This window comes from Corapipo altera, unplaced genomic scaffold (assembly GCF_003945725.1).
Source record: "Corapipo altera isolate COAL_440 unplaced genomic scaffold, ASM394572v1 23b, whole genome shotgun sequence".
Taxonomy (NCBI): Eukaryota; Metazoa; Chordata; class Aves; order Passeriformes; family Pipridae; genus Corapipo; species Corapipo altera.
In genome coordinates this window covers 9,710,889-9,733,190 of record NW_020884885.1, presented here as the reverse complement: position 1 = coordinate 9,733,190, position 22,302 = coordinate 9,710,889, and the positions used below count along the sequence as shown (strand labels likewise).

General features: G+C 46.1%; 2 protein-coding genes across 7 annotated transcripts in view; one reads left to right on the top strand and one right to left on the bottom strand.

Annotated features, from left to right (window-relative positions):
- The window catches only part of DDB2 (damage specific DNA binding protein 2), a 51,066-nt gene that overhangs the window by 18,575 nt on the left and 10,189 nt on the right, over positions 1-22,302 (bottom strand). The gene's annotated exons all lie outside the window — the stretch shown is intronic.
- PACSIN3 (protein kinase C and casein kinase substrate in neurons 3) lies at positions 16-21,734 on the top strand. 6 transcript variants are annotated; one of them, XM_027642409.1, is made up of 12 exons: positions 16-133; positions 12,369-12,451; positions 13,921-14,021; positions 14,471-14,627; positions 15,401-15,636; positions 16,034-16,189; positions 16,740-16,915; positions 17,750-17,870; positions 18,331-18,467; positions 19,124-19,189; positions 19,688-19,848; positions 21,417-21,734. In XM_027642409.1, exons 3-12 carry the CDS (start codon positions 13,968-13,970, stop codon positions 21,530-21,532), a joined length of 1,380 nt encoding a protein of 459 aa, XP_027498210.1. In that variant the 5' UTR covers positions 16-133; positions 12,369-12,451; positions 13,921-13,967; the 3' UTR covers positions 21,533-21,734. The 6 variants fall into 6 exon arrangements, with proteins under 6 accessions (XP_027498210.1, XP_027498216.1, XP_027498214.1 ...); XM_027642412.1 differs by lacking the exon at positions 16-133 and adding an exon at positions 359-432; XM_027642415.1 differs by lacking the exon at positions 19,124-19,189 and having other exon boundaries at positions 17-133.

The window sequence follows — 22,302 nt, the reverse complement described above, 5'->3', positions numbered from 1 at the left end:
CCCCGCGGGAGCTGCTGGAGGCGGGGCGGAAGCCCCCGCGTCCCGCGGCTGAAATAGGGGGAGGGCTCAGCCTGCGCCAAGCCCAGGTGGCCGCTGCCCGCCGAACGTCCCGCCAAGTAGCGCTGCCTGCGAGGTAAGCGGTGGGATGACCTCTACGGGGCTGTGTGCTCCACTCTCCTGGCCCGGGCGGCTTTCAGTCCTGTGCCCCGTGGAGTGCCGGGGTCCTGGCGGCAGAGTTCATCCCAGTCCCGCCGCCGCCTTCCCGCGGCGGGCAGCGCGGCGCGGGAGGGGCTGGCAGCTGCGAGGGAAAAGTTTCCTCATGGAAAGGGGGCGGGTGGGGGAGGCGGTGCCCAGCTGGGCGCTGCCTGTGGGTAGAAGGGGACCGGGAGGCTGCTCGGCGCAGTTCGGCTGGACTCGCAGCGGAGACCCCCGGTAGGTGCGGAGAGGGGCGGCGGGGCTGCGATCCCCGGCAGGTTGTTAGCGGGGAGCTAGGGAAGCTCCCTCGCAGCCCGGCCGCCAGCCCAACCCTCGGCGGGTACCCCGCCGCCGGCCTCTCGGGGCCGGCTCGCCGCTGCCGCCGCCCCGTCGCTGGGGGTTGCCGAGGCTCCCCCTCCCTCCTTCCCTCCGGCGCCCGCGCCTCCGCTCCGCCGTGGGGACAGGGGCCCCTTTGTGCCGGATCCGCGCCGAGCTGCTTCCCACTCTGAAACAGGAGCCGCGGGCGCTGGCAGCGCTGTGGAGAGGGGGGATAAAGTGCCTTCCCAGGACCCCTTGGGGGAAGGGGCCGCGCCGGGGCCCGGGCTCAGGGCCGCTGCACTCCCTTGTCTCAGGGGATCCGTGTTGCCGGTCTGTGAGCCGGACTCCTGACAGCCGGATTGAGGAGTTCGGCAGGCGGGACAGTGCTCTTGCTCATTCTCTTCGTCCCTTCTGGCTGCCGACAGCAGGGAGGGGAGAGGAGGGCGGGGGGCAGGCACAGCGGTGCTGCCTGCGGCTGTGTCACTGGGCCCCTGGCAGGCTGCTGGGGTTACCGTGTCCTCTGCAGCCCAGGGCAGGAAAAAGCTGATAAACATGGAGGGTGTTAGTGGGCCTGAACATCCAGTGCTTGAGAAGACAGTCTCATTTTTTACTGTTCACGGGAGGAGGGTTCCATGATCTCTGCAACGCTATTGATAAGTGAAGCTAGCATGCCCCGAATGCGTTAACCTGTTTCACCACTTTCTGTGCCAACTATGTGTTCTTCACTTGCTTCAGTTCTTCAGGCATGCAGAAGGCTCAGAGCTTGGTGGTGAGGGCGAGGTTAGCTGACCACTTCTGGATACTTGTTCCTGGCCCTAGGAAGTAGTCTGGCCTTTTCTTTCACTCTTTAACCCTGGAAACGCATGCTCCCTACCTCCTGAAACTGGAGATGAGCCTCTCTCCCCTTCAAATCAACTGCCAGTCTAATTTGCACAAAGGAATTTTTGATATGATGGTAATTGATTGCAGTACAGTACCAAAGCAGAGCCTCCCACTCCACCCTGGAATTGAAATGTCACTGAGAAGTCACTAAGCCTTACAGTGGGTGGACACAAGTCATTCTGGGGGCGGTGTGGGAGCAGAATGTACAACTGCAGCATGTGGGCTAAAAATGACAGGGTCCAGATACTCCTTGCTCCAGGTGTGAGCTGGTCTCTGGGTGGAGTCAAAGTGGAGCTTCTCCCCATGCATTGCATAACTGGACACATTCTTTCAGGCAAGGATTCACCTTTCTCTGAAGTGCACAATGTGCTCTGTGTGAGATGGAGTCAGTTCTGCTTTGACTGTGTTTTGTGTAATTAATGGTATTTCACTAGAAGTTCCCTAAAATATTTGCTAGATTGTCCTTTGAGTTGCAGCTTGGAACAGAATGAATGTGTGAGCTGGATCAGCTGCCTGTTGCCTTCCCTATTCTGTGCCTGCTCTATTGTATTGCTTTATTGGCTTTTTTTTTTTCCTCTTCTGACCTATGAGTTTGAGTTTCTCTGGCTTGCCTGTGCTTGTTCAAGTGAAGACTGTCTTCTTCTCAGGCTGTAAAAACCAGTAACTTCAGTGCGTCAGCTATGCATAGACCTGAGAACAACTGCCCACCTGTAACTCCATTATCGAATGTCAGCAAGTGAATAGGACTGTGTGTGACTGGACTACACTAAAATGCTGCAGGTCATTGGCAGACTGTTTGTAACCAAGTCATAAAAGCTTGAAAGTCTTGTGGACCCAAATTAATTTCTTCACAGGACAATGACTGGTGGTTTTAGTAATTTTAGGGTTTTGTGGCTTATACAAGACCTAGCCTGAATCTTCTGGGCTTTCCTTGGACAAGTATGAATTTCCAACAACAAAAAAAAATCTATACACACACACATATATATATATTCATTCAATAATATAGTCAGGTATATTTGTAATGTGACTTCTTAGGAAATGCAGAGCTGTGAGAACACATCAGTCACTGCAGCAGGGGTGATGTGAGCATCTGTCAAGAACTCATGATATCACCAAGCATGGCAAATACTGTATATTCTTTATTCTGGCCATCTTGAGGGCTGGAGATTATTCAGTTGTTGTTTGATCTATTTGGTCTGTGTCATGGCTGACATCCAGGGATTGAACTGGGGACCTCAAAAGCTAAAAGTATCTGCTTGTAGCCTGAGTGGAAAAAGCTATGCTCTTGATCAGCAAGCATTAATAAACTGCCATCTTGATCAGCAAGCATTAACAATTTTTGCCATCAGCTGATCAGTGATGTGTGAATTTGGGCTGCTCTTGAGAGTTCATGGGGAAATGCCTAAACAATAGGGGAGCTGTTTAAGCCCTTTAAGAAGCTCTTATCTTTTTAAAGCAGACTTTGTGATCAGGCAAAGTCTGACTATTTTATCACTAGTCAGTCAGTGTGATGGGTGTAGAAGGTACTCTGTGACAGGCAACTGTGTCAGATAAATTTTAAAAAAAGCCTTACTATTTTAGTTTGAGGCCGTAGTGGATGGGTCAGAAAACAGTGGCTATTGTATCTGGAAGTTTTCATGAAGAATTTGGGATTTTGCTCTTTGAACAATTACAAAAGAATTTTGAATCCATGGAGCAGTTAAGAAGCTATTCAAGCGGTAGCTTTTTGCTACTTCCTTGCAGCACGGTGACTACTGTAATTTAACATCCAAATGCACTCTGACTGTTTGGGCACAAATTTTTCCAGCATAACAAAGTGTAATGTCAGTGCAAATAGCCTGGTGCATCCTCTGCTATAATCATCCAGCTTTGTTTCAGTGACTGGTACATTAGTTTCAAGTTCCTTCAAGCTGAAGTACAGGCTGAAGCTGGGCACTGCTGTAAGGCACTAAGTGTGACTGGCATCCTAATCATATTTGAGCCTTCAGTGGTTTCTTCTTGCTGTGAATGGCATGATGGGAAAGAGCCTTTCAGACTTGTGATAATCGGAATTTGTGTGTTAAATCTAGTGATTGTCACTGGGCACCATAGTTTGTTGAAGAGGCATGTGAGATCTCCATGGTGCCAGGGGCTTGGATCCAGAGGCATTAGGCTTGTGTGGGATTTTATCCTCTCTTAGGAGGTGATTGTGGTAGGACTCTGTTTATTGCAATGTCTCAGTAAGCTCTTCCAGACTAGAGGAGTTAAAATTGCTGCAGGCAACTCATAACTAACAATGTTAGCAAGTCTTCAGCCTCCTCAGCCCTGTCTGTACTTTGAGCTTGTCCAACCTGCATCTCTTCTGTTTGTAGGAAAATATGGTCCTTACCTCCTGAGCTCTTGGGGCCACAGTTGGTCTTTTCAGTTGCCTACAGGTGATTTTTTTTTTGTTGGCAGTAGCTTCTTCCTGTCCCTTAGCACCCCTGCTGCCGAACCAAAACTCTCCTTCTCCTGAGTGTGCTGGGTTACATCAGCTGCAGTACTGCTGTGCAGAGCTCTGAAGTAGCTTTGCTGCCTTCTCTGACAAGGGCAAGAAGCTTTCATGAAGGATTGGGAGAAGATGCAGCATATTTCACTGGAATGATTCTGGATATTTACTTTTGCTTCTTAGTGTTTCCAGTCAGCTCTATCTTGTGCTAGGACTGCTGATGTGTGGAAACCTGTGTGAAAGCCTGCTCTTGGCTCCAGCAGGCTTCTACCCCAATGCAAGCAAAAATTCAGGATTTGAGCTGCTTCAGGAAGTGTGAGGAGGGGGGAGATAAAGCCCACTGTATTGCTCTGTTGTACTTGCAGTTTTTTAAAAAGCCTTCCAGCGTTCTTTCCTCACATGTCATGTTGAGTCCTGAGGACCAGAAACTGAGATCACTCCTTTGGGCAGTAGACTGAGAAAGCAGATGGCATTGCAGTGATGCTGAACAGTTAAAATCTATCCTGTCACGTGGGCTGACTGTCCCATTTGCCTGTGTTCTCCTGGAGTCTTTTAGATAACATCTGGGATATGAAGTAATTTATATTAATAGTCCTGTCCTTCAGCTTGAGATCCAAAAATCTATTTGAAGAGGCACCACTGATACCAAAGAGCAGATTCTGTGTAGATACTGTGAAAGCAGATAAAAGTCGCTCCGTGACATATAGGACAATGAACTTCAAGAAGAATGTGTGAAGTGTTTGTGGCCTTTCAGTGGAAGAATTTCAGCCTTTCAGTATTTAAAGGGAGCTTATAAAAAAAAGTGTGACTTTTTACATGGATAGATGGAGATAGGACAAGGGGGAATGGTTTTAAACTAGAGGAGAGATTTAGATTAGATGTTATGATGAAATTCTTTACTCAGAGGGTGGTGAGGCACTGGAATAGGTTGCCCAGAGAATCTGTGGATGCCTCATCCCTGGCAGTGTTCAAGGCCAGGTTGGATAGGGCTTTCAGCAACCTGGTCTAGTGGGTTGTGTCTCTGCCCATGGAGGTGGGCTTGGAACTAGATGGTCTTTGAGGTCCCTTCCAACCCAAGACTTTCTATGATTTTATGAAGTATGAATCTCCACAGTGCAGGCCAGTTCCTAATGGCTTTCCTACTTCAACTTTGTTGTCTGTGTGAATCTCTAGCAAATCTGTTAGAAAGGTGTGAGAGTATCTTTAGGAATGAAATATCTATGAAGTGAATAATCTGCCAGACTCTTCTTGAACCAGGAGATACTACAAAGGGAATCTGAATTACTGAATGTTCTCTTCAGTCCACAGAGCAAGCAATGCTTTCTTTCCACATGTATGGACCCATAAAAGACTATGTGAAATGACTTGGTATAAAAGCTGGCATACAGTCCTTCCAGTTCATATGGTATTGAAGTCTGCGTTACAGTTGCAGCTGTTTTTTTTATCATGTTTAGATTTTCCTGCAAGGAAGCAATTGAGTAAACCTAGTTCTGGTGAAAAAAGGTGAACAAAGAGCCTTGCCATCAAAGTGAAGGAACTGATCATGCTGGGAACAGAAGTAATGAGTAATAGGTGCTATGCATTACCTCATTCTTCTTTTTTACCATAAGAGATGTCTTAGCACTCAGTCTTACCTTATTCAGTTCTCAATTCAAGAAGTTGGTTTTTACTCCCTTCTATGGCCTGTTTGGGACTTGAAGGCCTCCAGGGAACTGGATGAACTTCAGAAATGCCTTGATGATGATGATGATCTTTCATCTTTTTGTCTACGTTAGATGAATATTTGGAAGGAAAGTATTCACATAATAAGCAGTTTTAGTAAATCAGCTTTTACTGAGTAAAACCAGAAATCTGTTTGATGCAATCATCATAGATAAAGAAATACAGTACTTTGAATTAATTGGCCCTGAAGGACAAATTTCTTGCCAACTCTTTATCTTCCATTTCTCCCTCAAAAGGCAGCCAATGGAAAAGATGACTGTTGGTAAAGCCAGAAGTTGCAGAACTGCAGATGGCTTAAAAAACTAGTGTGACTTCCAAATGGGAGGAAGGGGCAGAGAGGGCTGGAGGTATCTGACTGCTGTGCAGTTAGTGAAGTGAGAAACTACCAGAAGCTTAGTGTTAGAATGGATCTAACTAGCTTGTGGCTTCTCTAAAGGTTGCTTGATTGCATTGATTGAAGTCTGCTTCCTTAAGAGTTAATGCATTCAAGTAAACTTGATCCCTGCTCTGGGGGTTGAAAGGTGATTAAATCACAGAAGGAAAATATTCCATTGACAGGGACTTACTGGAGTTTGCTTCCTCACTCCTCACCCGCTACCCCCAACTGTTTTGCAGGAAACACGCCTGATCACCATTTCCCATTATTTCTGCCTTCTTTACTCAGGGTTGGATGAGTCTGAGGCATTTTGTTCTGTTTTGATCAGTTCACATAAAGATCCAAACAAACATAACTTCTTCCTTCAAGCTTAGTTGGAGTGGGTAGAGTAGCTCAGCCTGCTGTTACAATGAGTTACCTTTACTAAGTTACAGGAAACTGGATTATAGGATGGACTACTGATCTTGTCTTACCAGTCACTGAGTGCAGAAAAAAACATTACCTGGAAAAAAAGGTAGATTAAATCCTGGAATTTTGCATTCAGTGCACAATGAGACTGCTGAGGAGGGATATAATAGCTTTGACTGGAGCTTTAAACACCTGTTTATCAGTGATTTAGGAAGAAAGAGCTTCCAGTTGTTTGGGGTCCCTTCTGATTAAAAGGGAAATGCTGACTTCATATATTTGCTGGCAAGCTTGTTGTTTGCTTGCAGAGATGGATGCAGCAGGTTGGCAAGTACCCTGGGAAATACCCAGCCTAGAAACAAACAAGTGAAGAGGCTCAGGGAGTGGGATAGCAGAGGTTGCAGGTTCTCAACATCTGCCTGGGTGAGAGAATGGTAAGACAGGGAGTGAGAGTTGGGAAGTGGGCATGCTGACTAATGTGTGGAACAGGAGCAATGCTATTCACAGGACTAAGAAAGCAGGCTACTGTAGTGCTGTTCCTGGTAGCTTTCATGTGTGTCTTCTTATTGAACTGTCAGCTGCTTCAGCTTGTAACTGCCTGTTAAGTACATAGACACAGCATACATGTTTAGATTATTCCAGCAACCCTTTCAAATAAAAATGAACATGGCCTGTTGCCCCATTGGAGTGTGGTACCCAGTGGTCCAACACTGATTTCCTCCCTCCTTTAACTCTGTATTCGAGATTATAATTTTTTTTTTTAATAGGAAGCACAATTTTGGAAAAACTTACAACATACCTTGATAGCCCAATACATTCTTTCATTAACATTGTCTCATACTGTTGTGTTAACCAGGATAGATCTGTGTTCCTGTAATACTAAAGATCTCCTACATCATATTGGAAAAGAAAGCAGATTTTTTTCCTTTTCTTGGTAAAACAATTTCTGCCTGGTATAGCTATGTCAGCCAGGAATCTTAACTCTTAGATCAGCAGCAATGTATTAGTAGAAGCTTGGCCTGTAGCCTTGGCCACTGACAGGGAATAGCTAATAAATGTGGAAAGTATTGAATTCTGCATGAACATTTTGAAGACAACTTGGGTGATGCACGGGGCATGTCTGTCATCTCTACACTAGCTTGGTCTGAATGTGAAGGAGACCAATATAAAGAAGCTGTGGTCTGAAATAAGAGAGTATAGTGAAGCAGCATGTAGAGTCAGTAGGTCAGTCCTTCAACTGGAACAGGATCTTCTCTGTATTTTAGTACTTTGGTATAATCCTGAAGAATTTTGCTAGTGGACAGCCACATGATTTCTAGAGAATCATTGTCTGGGATACAGGCTTCTGTTACAGGCTTGCACACAGCTAAAGTGACCTCTGTGTGTAGTTGCTGTTCTGCCTGATGTTTCTCTGACCTCTCCCTGGCTGGAGAGATGAGCTGAAATCTTGCTTGAAACTGTATTAGGCAGCCCTGGCAGGCTTCAGTCCTTAGGGAGTGGCTGGGAAACACTGGCTTAATCCTTTTCCCAGTCATGTGATTCTACTGAGGGTGTGACCTGCACTAAGATAAATACCTATAAGGGAAGTTTTGGAGGATCTTTGTGTTACTTGGCATCCTCTCTAGCAGTAGAGAACTGACCCCTCTGGAGAAAGGTGAGTATACCTGTAAATATCAATCCTCCTATATAATGGCAGTGGAGAGCACATTACTGGGCATCATCCCAGTTACTGGTTCAGAGCTATTGGATGTGCACTTCCAGAGATGGTGAGCCTGGAAAGGACACCCTGCCCTGTGCCCCATTTCATTCTCTCCATCAGGGACCTTCCTAACTCTACTGTACCAGCAGTGATCCAGTTTATTACACTACTGGAGTCATGTGGAAACTCCTGGCTCCAGCTCCATTCTGACAAGTTAACAGGAGGAAAAAAAAAAAGGATTTCTTGCCCATCATTCTGTAAGGGGAGCCGGGTTGCCATCCTTCAGTGTATTTTAATTGTTCAGATTGAAACTTCAGATTCACCCTACACCAGAGTGCCCTGGAGTGAAAACAATACCTTCACTACTGTCTGCTACACAGAAAAGTAACTCTGGGAATCAAACAAATTGGCTGCAGAAAGTATCACGTTGCTGCCTTGTGGTGTTAGTTGTTGTCTTGAGGTGGATATTAGTAGCAGCCCGTTCCTTATTGAAACTCTAGCTTAGCTTGGCTTTAACACCTATATAGAGATTAGTCCGTAATAAAAATGTGTCTCCACCAAAGCCTCAATTACTAGATAAATATAACTCAGGTTACTCCTACATGCATCTGCATCCAGCATTTGCTGTTGCAGTTAGGAAAGGGAAGAGGTATTGGGTAGAAGGCCTTGTCTGGTGCAGTGTATACAAGCTCCATTTGTGTGGACGAATTCCTGCAGGGCTGCATGCACCAGCCTTTTGAGCTTTTTTAGAGTTCAGAGGCTTGATCTCGCAAACTTAGGAAAACAATTGCTTACAAGGAGTCTCAGGAGGCAGTCAAACAATGCACAGTGATGCCTTGGGCATCTGGAGGCTAGAAGTATTGGAATGTGATGTAGATGGAAGAGGATTTCTGTGGTTTACCTGCCTTAGGGAAAGCTTTCAGGGGAGAAGAGCTATTATTTCTGTTGGGTCTAGAAGTTTTCTTTGTGAATCAGGACACTGCTGCACAGATGTGAGAGCATGAAACAAAAAGGCACACCTTGCAGTGCTTAATTGGATTCACACATGTTTTTGAAAAAGAAGGTTTTAGTCTGACACCTTGGTCTGAGGGCAGGGATCTGTGGTCTGAGATGCGTCCCTGACTGGATTGGGGTGAGACTAACAACATGGTTTAAAGGTAGAAACAGCTCTGTTATGCCAAGCCCTCTGGCATTTTCCTGAGTGGAGCTCAGAACCAGTGAAGCAGTCACGAGCCATTCCACCTCTTTGCAGCTAAAGAACAAGAGACATTTTTTGATAACTTAATAGGGAGTTGATAGAAGGTGTAGCCTAATAATTATGTTGGTCCCTAAAAGAGAGCAGGTATTGGGGGAAGGAGGGAAGTACCTTTTCTGACACTACTAGCAGAAATGGTTGTAGCTCTGCGGAAACCTCGTTTGCATGGTTGAGTTTGCCTAATGTTGGTGGTTCTAGTGGTGTCTGTGATGTCCTTATCCATAAACCTGTGGAGGTGTGAAATGAATAGCAATGTATTTACTCTTTCCCTCTTTCTTCAGAGAGCTTGTCTAGCAGGAGCTGCAGTGAGGTCTTAAGTAGCTCTTAAGTGTGAGAGCTGATAGAGGACGGTAGGGATAAACATTCCTTTGCCCTGCAAATATGATTTGCTAAATAGCTTCCTCTTAGCAGAGGTGGCAGTGGCATCAGTAGGAGTCTTGTATGTGGCACTGACCCACATGAAACTCTAGTTGACCCAATATAACTCCAGCCACATTTCTCATACTGTACAGGCTCTGCTAGCTCTCTGGAATCATTTGGTGGCTCTTGTTATATCAGGCTGTCAACAAGGTATTCCTGTCATCTCTGCTGTAAAACAGCCTCTGAGATTTGGCATGTAGGGCATATACTTGCTTTTTCTGTCAAACTCTGGTTTTCCCTGGTCTCAAGCTCTTGGTGGCTCACAACACATGGTATTTCAGGAATAGCTAGGCATGAAGGGATGGACTGCCAATCTACTTGCTCTTCTTGGGCTCAGGGTGACAGCAGCAGCTGTTCTTCAGCGTCTCTGTCCAGTACTAAGTACCTTCCCTATGTCTGCATGCAGATCCAATTTGATCTGACTGACATGGGGTCATGGAGTATGTAAACTCCAGAAAAAGCCTGGCAGAAAAGGGTCCTCCTTGTTCTCTGACTTTTGCTTCTAACAAGCTAGATTTTTCTGGACTTCTATAAAGTCTGTACAACTGCTATGGAAATATATATTCAGCTGGCTGCTATTCAGGTCATGAAAATTAGCCTGTAGAAATATCCTACTTTATTGTATTCTCCCACCTAGCTTCGGTAGTGATGACTACAGTAGACCCTTGAGCTGTGGGATGTCACATGATATTATGGATGCTGAAAATTCAAGTGAATTCAAAAGCTGATTGAAGAAATTAATGGAAGAGAAATCTGTTGAGTGCTCATTCATAGGTGCCAGGTCCAGCTCAGAAAGATCCTGTCAGCAAATGGTTAGAGGCTTGGAGAGTATGCAGGGAGGCGTCATGTATGCTTGCTCTGCTCTCAAAATGAGGGAAGGTATCTGCTTTTGGCTGCTGTCTACAGAGGTTATGCAGCCATGATAAACCTTAGTCTGATCCACAGAGCTACCTACTATTATATTTCAGAACCTGTTAGTCTTAGTGATAGTAAAACTGGTTATTTGGGTTTGTAACTTCTGAGAAAGTAGGGCAGGTATGGCTCAAATTCTAACATGGAAACTGCAGAAAGAATGGATTCAGGTTTTGGAATGGTTTGGAGTTTTTTCAGGTTTTTTTGCCTGACTGTCCCTCAAATGAGCAAGCACATAGTGACACACAACAGCTTTCCACATTTACCCCCCAAATTCTAGCACTATGTAGTCAGCCTGAATTGGAAACCAGAGATGGAAGGCATGTTTGTGATTCATTGCTTCCTGATAAACTGGGGATGGGGGTGTGGTGTGGAAAAAGTGATACAGCCTTCATGTGTCATATATAATTGATCTGTGTCTTCATCAGGAGAGAGAAGGAAAGAAAGGGTCTGGGACAGTTTTAAATATACTTTTACATAGCAATTTCAGGAATGTGTAGTCTGGTTTTATTGGGGACTACTAGGAAGCCTTAGAAGGTTTATGATGAGCTTCAGCCTTCTGTCCAGTGACCTGGACCACACAAAAGGGTCACAACTCTTCTCTCCCAGCCTCCCCCCCTCTTCCTCACCAAAGGTCATTAGTCTCTTTGCAATAACCCATCTGCTTTTCTTTCCTTCCTTCTTTTTTCCTACCTTCTTTCATTTCTTCTCAAAAATGGTCTTACTGTCTGACTAAAAATCCCACTTCCAAGTTTTGCAGTTTCTGCTCTGTTTCCTAATCTTCCAGCCTCAGCTGAGTGAATATTGGTGACTGAGAAGGGATTTTTTTGCTTGTCTGTTGTTGAGGTTTTTTTTTTTTTTAAATATATAAACTTTTACATTGAAGTAAATACCCAGGGATGTAAATGTAAGATAAACAAAAATGCCTCATTCAGCCCTTTCTTTCCTTAGCCTCTGCTTCTCTTTGCTCTGTGGAAAGTTGATGACAGTTACCTGTACCATAATGGCAAAATAAAGTATTTCTGAGAATGTGATAGGAACAGCTAACAGAACCAAGGGATAAAAAAAGCTCTTCTGATAGAGAGCCACATCCTACCAGGGCAGTGCTAGGTGCTCTGCTACTAAAGGGACTCTAGACCAGAATATGCATTCTGGTGAGTTTTGGTTTTATTTTTTGAATGTAGAATTATCAAGTCCTTTGACTTGTATATAAATCCTCTTCATTTAAAAGGGACTGGAAAAAGTATATGTGTGCATGTGTCTTTCTCTTTTTCTCCCAAAGCCAGCTATTTGTAAAAGTGTGCGCAGCAGTGCATGAAGGTGGTGGGGTTTGCTGCATTGGACACTCTCCAGTGGGGGGGACCAGGCCCCACATAGGGTGCCTGGGGCATGTGCTTATTTTAGGCCTTTCTGGCCCAAGCTGTTCCCCGTGCTCAGCTGTTGTGATGCTACCTTTCCCGCACAGCGCTGTCATGCTGCCCCAGTGTTTCTATTTTAACTCTCTCTGGGGCTAGATCTTGTGACACAAGGATTTGGCGTCTCTGCTACATGCTGGAACATGGCATCTTGGGAGGCACGCTGGCTGCAGTTGCTATATCAGAGGGTGCCCCTCCTAAGTAACTAGTAGAAGGGGGACATCCCTAGGATTGCAGCGCATCAGAACAGGCATCATCCCTGTAAAGTGTCTGACTGTGCCCATCTCTGTCTCCTCCAGTCGTTTTTCAGAGTTTGAAGAGCTTGAGACATACTTGCCAGCTTCCCACTGCTCCCCTGCAGCATCTCACTTTCAGCTTTCAGGTAGGTAGTTACTGGGACAGCAGTAGAGTTGCATGCCCCAGAGGCATGTAAGGTGGCTTTGGGGCCAGCTGACCAACAGTGGGGAGGGAGGACAGGGACAGATGGTTTGGTGGAAGTATTCATCATTTCTCAAGGTTTGCCCACCTGAATGTCACATCCCATTTAACAATGTGCTTCAGTGAGTGGAATTCAGCGCTTCCAGCCTTCTGAAGAACGCTGGAGGAACAGCATTAATATATTTCTGACACACTCCATGGGATGACACTGGGCAAACAGAGCCAAATGTCGGAAATTCTTGCAGCCTGTGTTGGGGTGCTTCACTGTGCAGCTTGTGACACTGAGAAGGATTTGCCGGAGGTGAGAGATGTGGACTCTTGACCTGATCTTCATCTGTGGGCTCTGTGGGCTGGCAGAATGAGCAGATACCTCTCTGGGGTGTGAGGGAAGCTTTTTATAACTAGGAATGTGCAAGAGGAGAAGGGGCAGCAAAGGCCACGTATGCTGCAGTAACCTAGGCTTGCCTAGAAAGGACTGAGTTTGTCAGCAAGTGACTGGGCTTGGGTCTTTTCCTGTTACTCCTGCTCTCGTTCCTGCACAAGAACAACCCTGAGCCTCTCCCTAAGGAATTCATAGAATTGCACCATGTCAGGAACAAACTGGCAGTGCAGGCTAGCACAGGGAAATGGGCAGAAGTTCTGAGACAGTGGAGAATGAGAAAAAGCTTTTACTTTCCAGCCTAGATTTTGAGCCTAATGCAGTAAGACTTGAGGGTAGTGAAAATGCCAGCTGTGCTGGGCTGTTTCTCGGGAAGCAGTGCTGGGTAATGGGCACGTATGCTGTGCTGCTGTTTGGCTGAGTATGCCCCAGCATGTTTCTGTAGTTCTGCTCAAGCCCAGCTCAGCTGGTGGGCAGCTTATAGGGCTCCTCCCCATTCAAGACATGCCTGCCTGCTGACTACTCAACCTTGTTTTCTCCACTCAGTTGTTGTAATCCCGTAATCCTGAGTCATACTGGGAAGATGGAGTCATCCCATTGACAAAAGACTTACTAAAATCTTTCAAGGCAGATTTCAAATAGCTTTAGCTACCTCAGTTTCTGCTACCCTCTTGAAGGCCCTGGTTAAGAAAGGAATCTCTGCAAAGATATCTGGTGCTGCTGGAGAGTGTCGGATTCACGAGCATCTACAATATTTGTACAGCCAAAGTTTAGCAAGATTGTCTTCTACAAAATCCTTTCCTAATGTGTTACAGGCCTGCCAAGGTGGCCTCCTGTCTGCAGGGAGGGAGGAGGCTGGTTCAGTCCTGGGCATCTGCTGGACCTGGCCATCTGCAGCTGAAGGGGCAGTGATGCCAGTACTTGACTCTATGGTAGCAAGCTGGGCTCCTCCAGCTCCAAGAGTCATGGAGAACTGTGCTGTCTTCAAAGGCTCAGCCAATGCTGTGTTTGAAATCACTTTTCTCTCCTCTCAGGTTAACTGAAATCTGCAAAAATTCTCTGCTGCAAGAAAAAGGAGGTGATGTCATCAGAAGATGATGCTGGTGGGGAGGCTCCTGGGGGCAGTTTCTGGGAGGTAAGGAAGGATAATTGGAGTGTGAGGGAAGTAGGAATGTTGTCTTACCACCCATCGCCCATCGGTGGAATTAGGGGGTTGGGCTCCAGGTTTGTGGGTGACATGTTGCCCTTGCGAAGTGGAAGGAAGGAACTGGGGGGAGGTTCAGCACCATGCTGTGTGTTACTGGAGGGAGGAGGTGACCCTTTCTTCGACAGATTCTGTGGAGTGAGAGTTCCTTGTTCAGCTGACACTGATCTGAGATGCGAGAGAAGCAAGCAGAGCATCTCAGCTTCTTCCCTCCAGTGCTGTGTCTGCCTGAGAGAGTGTCAGAGGAGGGTCTGAACTCAGATGCTGGCTTCAGAAGGGCCTACACTCCCTCCCCACCCAATGACCAACCTGCTGCTGTCTGTTCTGAAAGAATGTGAAAGTCAGTACAGCATAAACGATAATGCTGTGTGAAATTTCAGGCTGGAAACTACAAGCGAACAGTGAAGCGTGTGGATGATGGCTACCGGCTCTGCAATGACTTAATCTCCTGCTTCCAGGAGCGAGCCAAGATAGAGAAGAACTATGCCCAACAGCTAACAGAGTGGTCCCGTAAGTGGAGGACCAATGTGGAGAGAGGTAAAGTTGGCAGATTGGACTGGGAGCAGGAAGCAATTATGCACTCTTCCTGGAGTGCTATCTCTTACTGAGGTGACACTGTTTCTGTGGGGGACAGGCTTCCCTTCCCTTGGAAGGGGGTGGCTTTCTTGGGTGTCTTTTTTTTGTGTGCATACCTGTTTTTGTAGTCAGTCCTCTGATTCACTCAGAGAGGTGTTCACTACATTGTCATGTGTTTGGTTACAAAAGAAAAAAGATCCTTTTGCTTAGTTTGGCAAGTCCTTGGGCAGTTCAAGTCTTAAACGAAGCTGCAGATATCCCTTTTTGAGGAGGGCTTGGCTGTGTCTCCTCCTCCAGTCAGAGAATAACTCCTAATGCTATGATTTAGTGGCAGTGTGCTCAAACTGATAGCATCTCACAAAGTAACAGGAAACAGCAGGACAGATGTCCCAAAGGACCTACTGATTTGTGGAGCAGAAGCTTAGCCTCAGTCATGAACTAGTGTTGCTATCTGTCAAGCTCAGGCAAGATCTGTGAAGAGAACTTTTTACAGAAACTTTCTCCTAACAGGGACCATCTGGGACAGCTGAGGCTGCCTGAAAGAAATGCCCATCTGTAACAGCCAGTCTAGATGCTGCCTGGTGGGTCTGTGGAGAACAGTTAATGCTGAATTGTGTGATGGGGCAAAGTTAAGGAAGTGACTCTACTGGTAGATGTATGTAGGAGGGGAAAAGATGCGCATTCCTTTCTGTGGGCAGGAGGTATAAGAGCCCCTCTGGTGCTTATTCCTACAGGTCCACAGTATGGTACTCTGGAAAAGGCCTGGCATGCCTTCCTGACAGCTGCAGACAAATTGAGTGAAATTCACTTAGCTGTCCGGAACCACCTGGCTGGTGAAGACTCAGATAAGATCAAGGCCTGGCAGAAGGAGGCCTACCACAAGCAGATGATCGGAGGCTTCAAGGAAACAAAGGACGCAGAGGACGGGTTCCGAAAAGCCCAGAAACCCTGGGTGAAGAAGATGAAAGATGTGAGCAAAGTGTGAATGAGGAAGGAGAGATTAGGGCAGTTGAGCTGGCTGCCTGATTGCAGAGCCAGTGGGCAAACAAACTAAGTTTAGCCAGAGTAGCAGAGAATTCCAGAGAGGGAGGGATGTCTAGATGGTCACTTGTTCTTGTGGTTTTATAACTTCCTTTGCATGTGGGTAGACTTTGGTAACAGGTTCTGTATTCCTGCATAGCAGGTGAACACTGAAAAAGAAATCACTTGAAGGTACCTCTTCCCATTGGAACATTGTTTACTAAATGCCAAATCAGCATTCCTAGTAGGTTGGTGCAGACTGTAACAAATGTTAACGTGCCTTCTCTGAGTATTGGAGGATCAGTGTGGGCTGGATCATCACTTTCTCTGCATTCCTCCTCCTACAGGTGGAGACTTCTAAGAAAAACTATCATGCAGCCCGGAAGGAGGAGAAAACAGCCCATACAAGAGAGAACCATGCCAAGGCAGACTCAACTGTCTCACAGGAACAGCTGCGCAAGTTGCAGGAGCGTGTAGAGAAGTGCACTCAGGAGGCTGAGAAGGTGAGAGTATGTTGTATGGATGTGGGTCACAAGGATACTCCTTTCAAGGAAAAAGCGCTGGTGGTAATGTCACTCAGTGAAATGGCTCCTGCTGAAGGAGGTATGAGATTCCGTTGTCTGAGGTTTTGGTGAGCTAGACTGAGATTTCAGTAACTAGGGTCTCCGTCTTTGAAATTGGGTAAGATCTAATTTGTAAGTGAATTTAAAATAAAAAAAGGAAAAAAGTGTAGGGGATTTGGTGCAGGGGGTGGAACCTGTAGAGCTGAAGACTTTGCTACCAAAAGTAGCTGATTTGCCTGTCCACATGAGTGAATGTGTGGAAGGTCCTCTATGGAAGAGAGTAGCAAGGAAGGACAGGGAACTTGCAAGAATATTAAGAGAGCAATGGACTGGGATACCAGCTGTGGGACTACTTCTTTCTTTGGTGTGTTTGTTCAGCAGTGCAGGGGGGAAAAAAACTTGTCAGTCCCAAGCCAGAGTAGGGGGAATGTTGCTGGTTTGACATCAGGGCAACACATCTCACCATTGCTGTCCTCCTGTGTTGATACAGTGCAAGGATCAATATGAGAAGATGCTGGAAGAGTTGAACCGCTACAATCCCCGCTACATGGAGGACATGGAGCAAGTGTTTGAGGGCTGTCAGGAGGCAGAGCGCAAGCGATTGTCCTTCTTTAAGGAGATGCTCCTGAATCTTCACCAGCATCTCAACCTCTCCACCAGCGAAAGGTACCAGCCCTGATACAGGAGGGAATTCTGCCAGCTTGGAGTGCTGTAGGCTCTGGTGAGGGGTGCCAATTCTGGTGTCAGTGAAAGGGAGCCGGCTGCTTGCATCTGCCAGGTTTTGTTCCTTCCCCTTTAAAGTGTATCTTAGAACTGGTATTTGGTCCCTTTAGACTGACCAAATACCTCAGAGTGCTGGTATCTCTGAGGGCAATGCCAGGCTTCCCTATGAGGATTTTCTGTCTTTGAACACTTCCTCTTTCACTACTGTCCAGTACTGTCCTGTGGGTGTGTTTCTATTCTATGAAATGCCTCCATGTTTCTATATGTAATCCCAGTCTGAGGAATGCAGCTCTGTTGCTTTCTGGTATCTATAGTTATTCCACCCATTTTGTCCTGAGTAGAGACCTTTTGTGAAATAATAACTGTAAAGCACACAAGTTGCCCTTAAGTAGGGCTTACACAGGGAAAATAGTTGCAGTCAAAAATCTTCTGTGCCCCTGTACTTTTAAGGTAGAGGCAACAAATGTGAGCCACCTCCCTGTCTGTGTGCAAGAATGTGCCAGGTTCTTTCAGTGTGCACTTAATGAGCTGTGCTGAGAGCTGGCACTTGTTAGCCAGTGCCACACCAAACAAGCCTGTCCTGTTTGCCAGGCTGACTCTTCTGTAAGGGTGGCTGTGTTTTCCAAGGGCGAACAGGTGCTGCTCTAGGATCCTTAATCCTGTGGGATTTAGGATGCTGTGTAATTGTGCATTAATTTAATCTCTTCCTTCCAATTTGGCTTTTGGGAAACTGCTGAGAGACTTGGTTACTGGTGGTTCTGTCTGTTCTGGTCATAGCTTTCATGCGTTGTATCGAGATCTCCACCAAGTCATCATGGCTGCAGACAACCAGGAGGACCTGAAGTGGTGGCGCAACACTCATGGACCGGGCATGGCGATGAATTGGCCTCAGTTTGAGGTGATGTAGCGTTCTAGACCGTACTACTTCCAAACAATTAGCTGCTTTACTGAAATTGGGGGATTACTAGTCTTGTGTTGGAGAGACTGTGTCTTTGCTCAGCAGGCTCAGGATGTTAAGCTCTTCTAAAATTGCTGTTGTGTTGCAAGCTGTTTGGTGCCCAAAGGGACATATGCAACCCTGCCAAACCGCAAATATTCCAGCCATCGAGCTGCAAGGTTGAAAAACAGGAGGTGGATCAGGGCCTTCTGACAAGTTCCTGTGATAATTTCCTCACAGCTGGTTGTTGCACCTTGGAATTTAACATAAGTGAGCCTGCTATGCCAGCAAGGCCATTGGGCTAACCAGCTCAGCTGCTACTGAAGTACGACCTGGTCTTCTGTCCTGTACTGGGCAAAAACGATGCACAGAACTTTTCTGTCTGAGTGGCTTGATAGTGTTACTGGTTTTCCTTGGACAGGAATGGTCCCTTGAAACACAGCGGCAAATCACCAAGAAGGAGAAGAGTGGCAAGATGGATGATGATGTCACACTGACCAGCATTATGCCTACACGAGATGGTGTTGTCTCACAGACCCCTCTGCAGACAAGGCAGAGGTAAGGGCAGAAGTCTGGGATACATCAGTTAGTCCTGCCTAGGGTCATGCATGAATTGGATTGAGAGGAGTGATCTCTTCCTTAACTTCCTGTCTCTTGCCCATGGCCTTGCCTGTGTCACTCTGGAAAAGACCAGGTAGAAAAGGCGGTTCAGGGTAGCTGTTTGGATTTGGTTTGGGTTTGTTTGGTTTTTTTTCCAGTACATGCTGCCTCACAAGATGCATTCCTTGTAAAGATCCTTCTAGTGACAAGACTTAACCCAATCAGGCTAATGTTGTGTGATTCTGGCATGCATTTCCCTGATTCTTTTTCCTCCTTCCAGACAGAGTGAGAAGAGTTGGGAACTGGCAGCTTTGCCAGTTGGCTGTGTGGTTTCCTAAGTGCAGGCATCAGATTTTTATTGTTTTTCCCTGGCATGGTGCTGAGTACTACCTGACAAGTCTGGGTATAGCTGCTTCCCTTGCCAGGAGGCAAGCTGGAGAATAGGGAGAGGCTGAACAGACTCATCCTGCTGTTCCAGTAGCTGTCCTGCTTTAAAAGGTGAACTCTGGCCTAAGTAAACTGAGCAGAGAAGAATGGGGATATCAAGATTTCTCAGGGCCACTATTGTATTTCACAGTCTATTGGATTCAGGGGCCCTATTTGTCAATCTACAGGTTTTCCTATCAAGAGGAGCAGAACAGCCTCTTCTATGACACCCTGAAGGCACCCACCCATGTGAAGTTAGTATGGAACACAGCCTCTTCAGGGGTTTTTGGGTTCCAGGTGTCTGTCCTCTGCTGCTCTTCACTTCTGCTCTTGTCCCTGACTTGGAAAACGTAATTCCAGACATTTCTTTAGAATGGGAAACATGGCTCTTCCTCTCTGTCTTATTCTTGGCTGGAATAACTCTGGACATAGCTGGGCTCTCCAGTTAGGATTGGCCTTTCTTGTATAAGAGGGTCTGCTAGAGGAGGATTGGATCATGAAGGGTGTGCATGTGTGAAAATACTTTGAGTTACCCTACTTGCCCTCAAGGCTCTAATGCTGGGATGCTTTCAACAGAATCTAGTATCTCCGGGGATCTGTTCACCCTCACTTGGCTGTTGGGCATCTTGCACCCTATTCTATAGCAGAGCAGTCTCGGGGGGAGTCAGGGTGGTGCGTGATTCAGGAGGAGGTGGGTGAGAGATGAATTTACTAACAACCATACTGTCCCCTCTTGCCTTCCACATACAAAGCGGAGGGAAGGAAGACATTTCGGAGTGGTCAGATGGAGACACTCCCAAGAAGTGCCTGGATGCCAACGGGCACGAGGAGGACATAAAGGTACCAGGTGTACGGGTACGAGCACTGTACGATTACACAGGACAGGAGGCTGATGAGCTGAGCTTTAAAGCAGGTACAGAAGCACTAATCTCTTACTAAGCTTTTGTTGTCCTCACTTGGGCTGACTGACTGAAATACTCTAAGAACTGGATGTCCCCTTGAAAACTGATACTTATTCTTCTTCCCTTGGTCTGATGCATTGCCAGCTCCTGTGAGTTGGATGGTACATTGGGAAGTCCAACTTGTTATAGACTAAAAGACAGTGAGGCCACATGAAAAGAGGCTGTCTAGGCCTTGGACACAGTGTAGGGAGAGCAGACCCCAAGGGATAAAACAGATCCTTCTTCCCTCCTCGAGGCATTTATTCTACATTGTATCTTGAGACTTTATGAAATGCTTCTCCCTTGTACTATTGATATAAAAATTTCATAGGTAGTCTGGATTGTCCTTTGAAGTAACTTGAACATTGATATTTTGGGAGAAAGCTGAGCTGACTGACATGCACTACTGAAGGCAGAGTTCAACTGGCAAAAAAACAGCTGTTTCTCAAAATGGGTATCTTAAGAAAGGAGATTCTTGCTTACAGCAGAGGATTGAGTGCTGAAGCAAACAGACCCTTTCCCTTTCCTTCCTGCACATAAATTAGTTTGCATGTGCCCTCTTCTCAACTTCAAGAGGACATCCGGGTCTTGGGAGCGTCTCTCTCATCTCACTTGCTTTGAGTTTTACATGGTATCTCTGTGCAATAGTGCTCCAAAATACACCTGTTTTAAAAAGGCACTGAAGTCCTTTAGTAGCAGGTCTTGTGCCTGAGAGCAGTATCTGTGCTGCAGTGTTAGCATACTAGTAAACTTCTAACACTAACTTGTGGCTTTTAAAATATTTCACAGTATGGGTGCTCTAGACCTTGACTGCTCTCTTTGCCCACCCAGCAGATGCAATGGGATATGACTTCTTAGGTTTAGTCATCTCCTTTCCAAAGCTGTTCTGAGCAACATGCAGCAGTAAGGCTTCAGCTTAACAGCAATGACTTTCTGAGCCTCTGCTAGTGTGGGATGTGCCTATTGATACAGCCAGACCTCCCTTTCTGGCAAAAATATGACCTTCTACTGGTGGAGAAGGGGACCTCTCTACCCTTCCCAAAGTAGATGTGGGATGGTTAAAAGCCTTTTCTGGTCAAAGTCTGTGAAATTAGTTGATTGCATGCCTTGCTGGCTAAACCAGACACTTCATCATGAAACAGGCATGGAACAGAGCTTAGCAGTTTCTTATGTTTCCTTCCCACTTGCCTACCAGAGGAGCCACTAAGAAGAAAATCTGAGATCCTTCTAATTGCTCTGGCTTGTAAGCATGTTCTTTGGGGCAGGAAAGCAGGCAGAACTATAGGGCACAAAAGTATTTCTGATGTTGAATAGCATAAGTGAAGGCCTCTTTAAATTCCTTGGCCTAGGGGATGGTATCGATCACAGATACTGAAGAGGTTAGTAACTCTGGCTTTGATTAAACTGTGCAATATGATACAAAGTGTTCATAAGGGGAGAAAAGTGTGGTGATTCAGACCAATAGGTCTTGCTTTTTATCAAGTCTTCTGAGGTGAGTAAAAATGCCATGCTGCTTCCTAATGCATGTTTTTACTTTTAGGTGAAGAACTAATGAAGATCAGTGAGGAAGATGAGCAGGGCTGGTGCAAGGGCCAACTTCTCACTGGCCAAGTTGGACTCTATCCTGCTAATTATGTTGAGAAGGTTGGATCATGATTGCTACTGCCCTGCCAGTGCCTCACAGCCATACCAGCATCTCCTGCAGAGGTCACTGGGTCACTCTTGGCCCCAGTACACCTTTGCAGTATATCCAGCAACTTCTGGACTTTGAGGGCACATATTCCATGTAACTAATGCTTCATTTTAAGCACCTAGATATATAGGGATTTTCTAAAAAATAAACAAGGATGAATTAAGACTTCTCTGACTGAGCACTATAGTAGCGTAGGAGTGCAGAGAGAAACAGATCCTTTTGACTTGCACTCAGTGCAAGGAGATAACTGTTTTCATGTGACTGTAAAACAGAAATCATGTTTCCTTGGCTTCAATGCACATACATCTATAGGGTGTTGAGTCTGCCCTGTCCCCAAGCTTCCTGTTCAAGGAATTTTGGATGTGCAGGGTAATAGGGAACTTGTATTATTTCCCCTTTTAGCTCAGTCAGGCTGACTGGCAGAAATCTATTTATTCTTCCCCATCTTTCATAAGTCTTCAGTATCCCTAACCTGCAAGCCTGTTGGCTTCCCTGGTAAGGCAGCTGGTACAAGTGATACACCTTCAACAACCTGGATATCCCCTTCCACTGCCCTCATATTTATTGGGATAACCCCAGGATGGATGATAGTATAGCTGGGAAACAGGAAAAAGAAGCTTCTATCTTGCATGATGTGGCTGTTCAGACTAACAAGTTGTTAACAGAACTGCCTGGCTCCCTGAGCTAAAGTGGGCCTTGACATGTGCTGAAGGCTGGTTTTAACAAAATGACA

Bases quoted from the DNA above. Each gene is read 5' to 3' on its own strand.
- PACSIN3 (XM_027642409.1), top strand. From the start codon at position 13,968: ATGTCATCAGAAGATGATGCTGGTGGGGAGGCTCCTGGGGGCAGTTTC. The intron at 19,190-19,687 runs GTTAGTATGGAA...CCACATACAAAG, and splicing joins AAGGCACCCACCCATGTGAA to CGGAGGGAAGGAAGACATTT. The intron at 19,849-21,416 runs GTACAGAAGCAC...TTTTACTTTTAG, and splicing joins TGAGCTGAGCTTTAAAGCAG to GTGAAGAACTAATGAAGATC.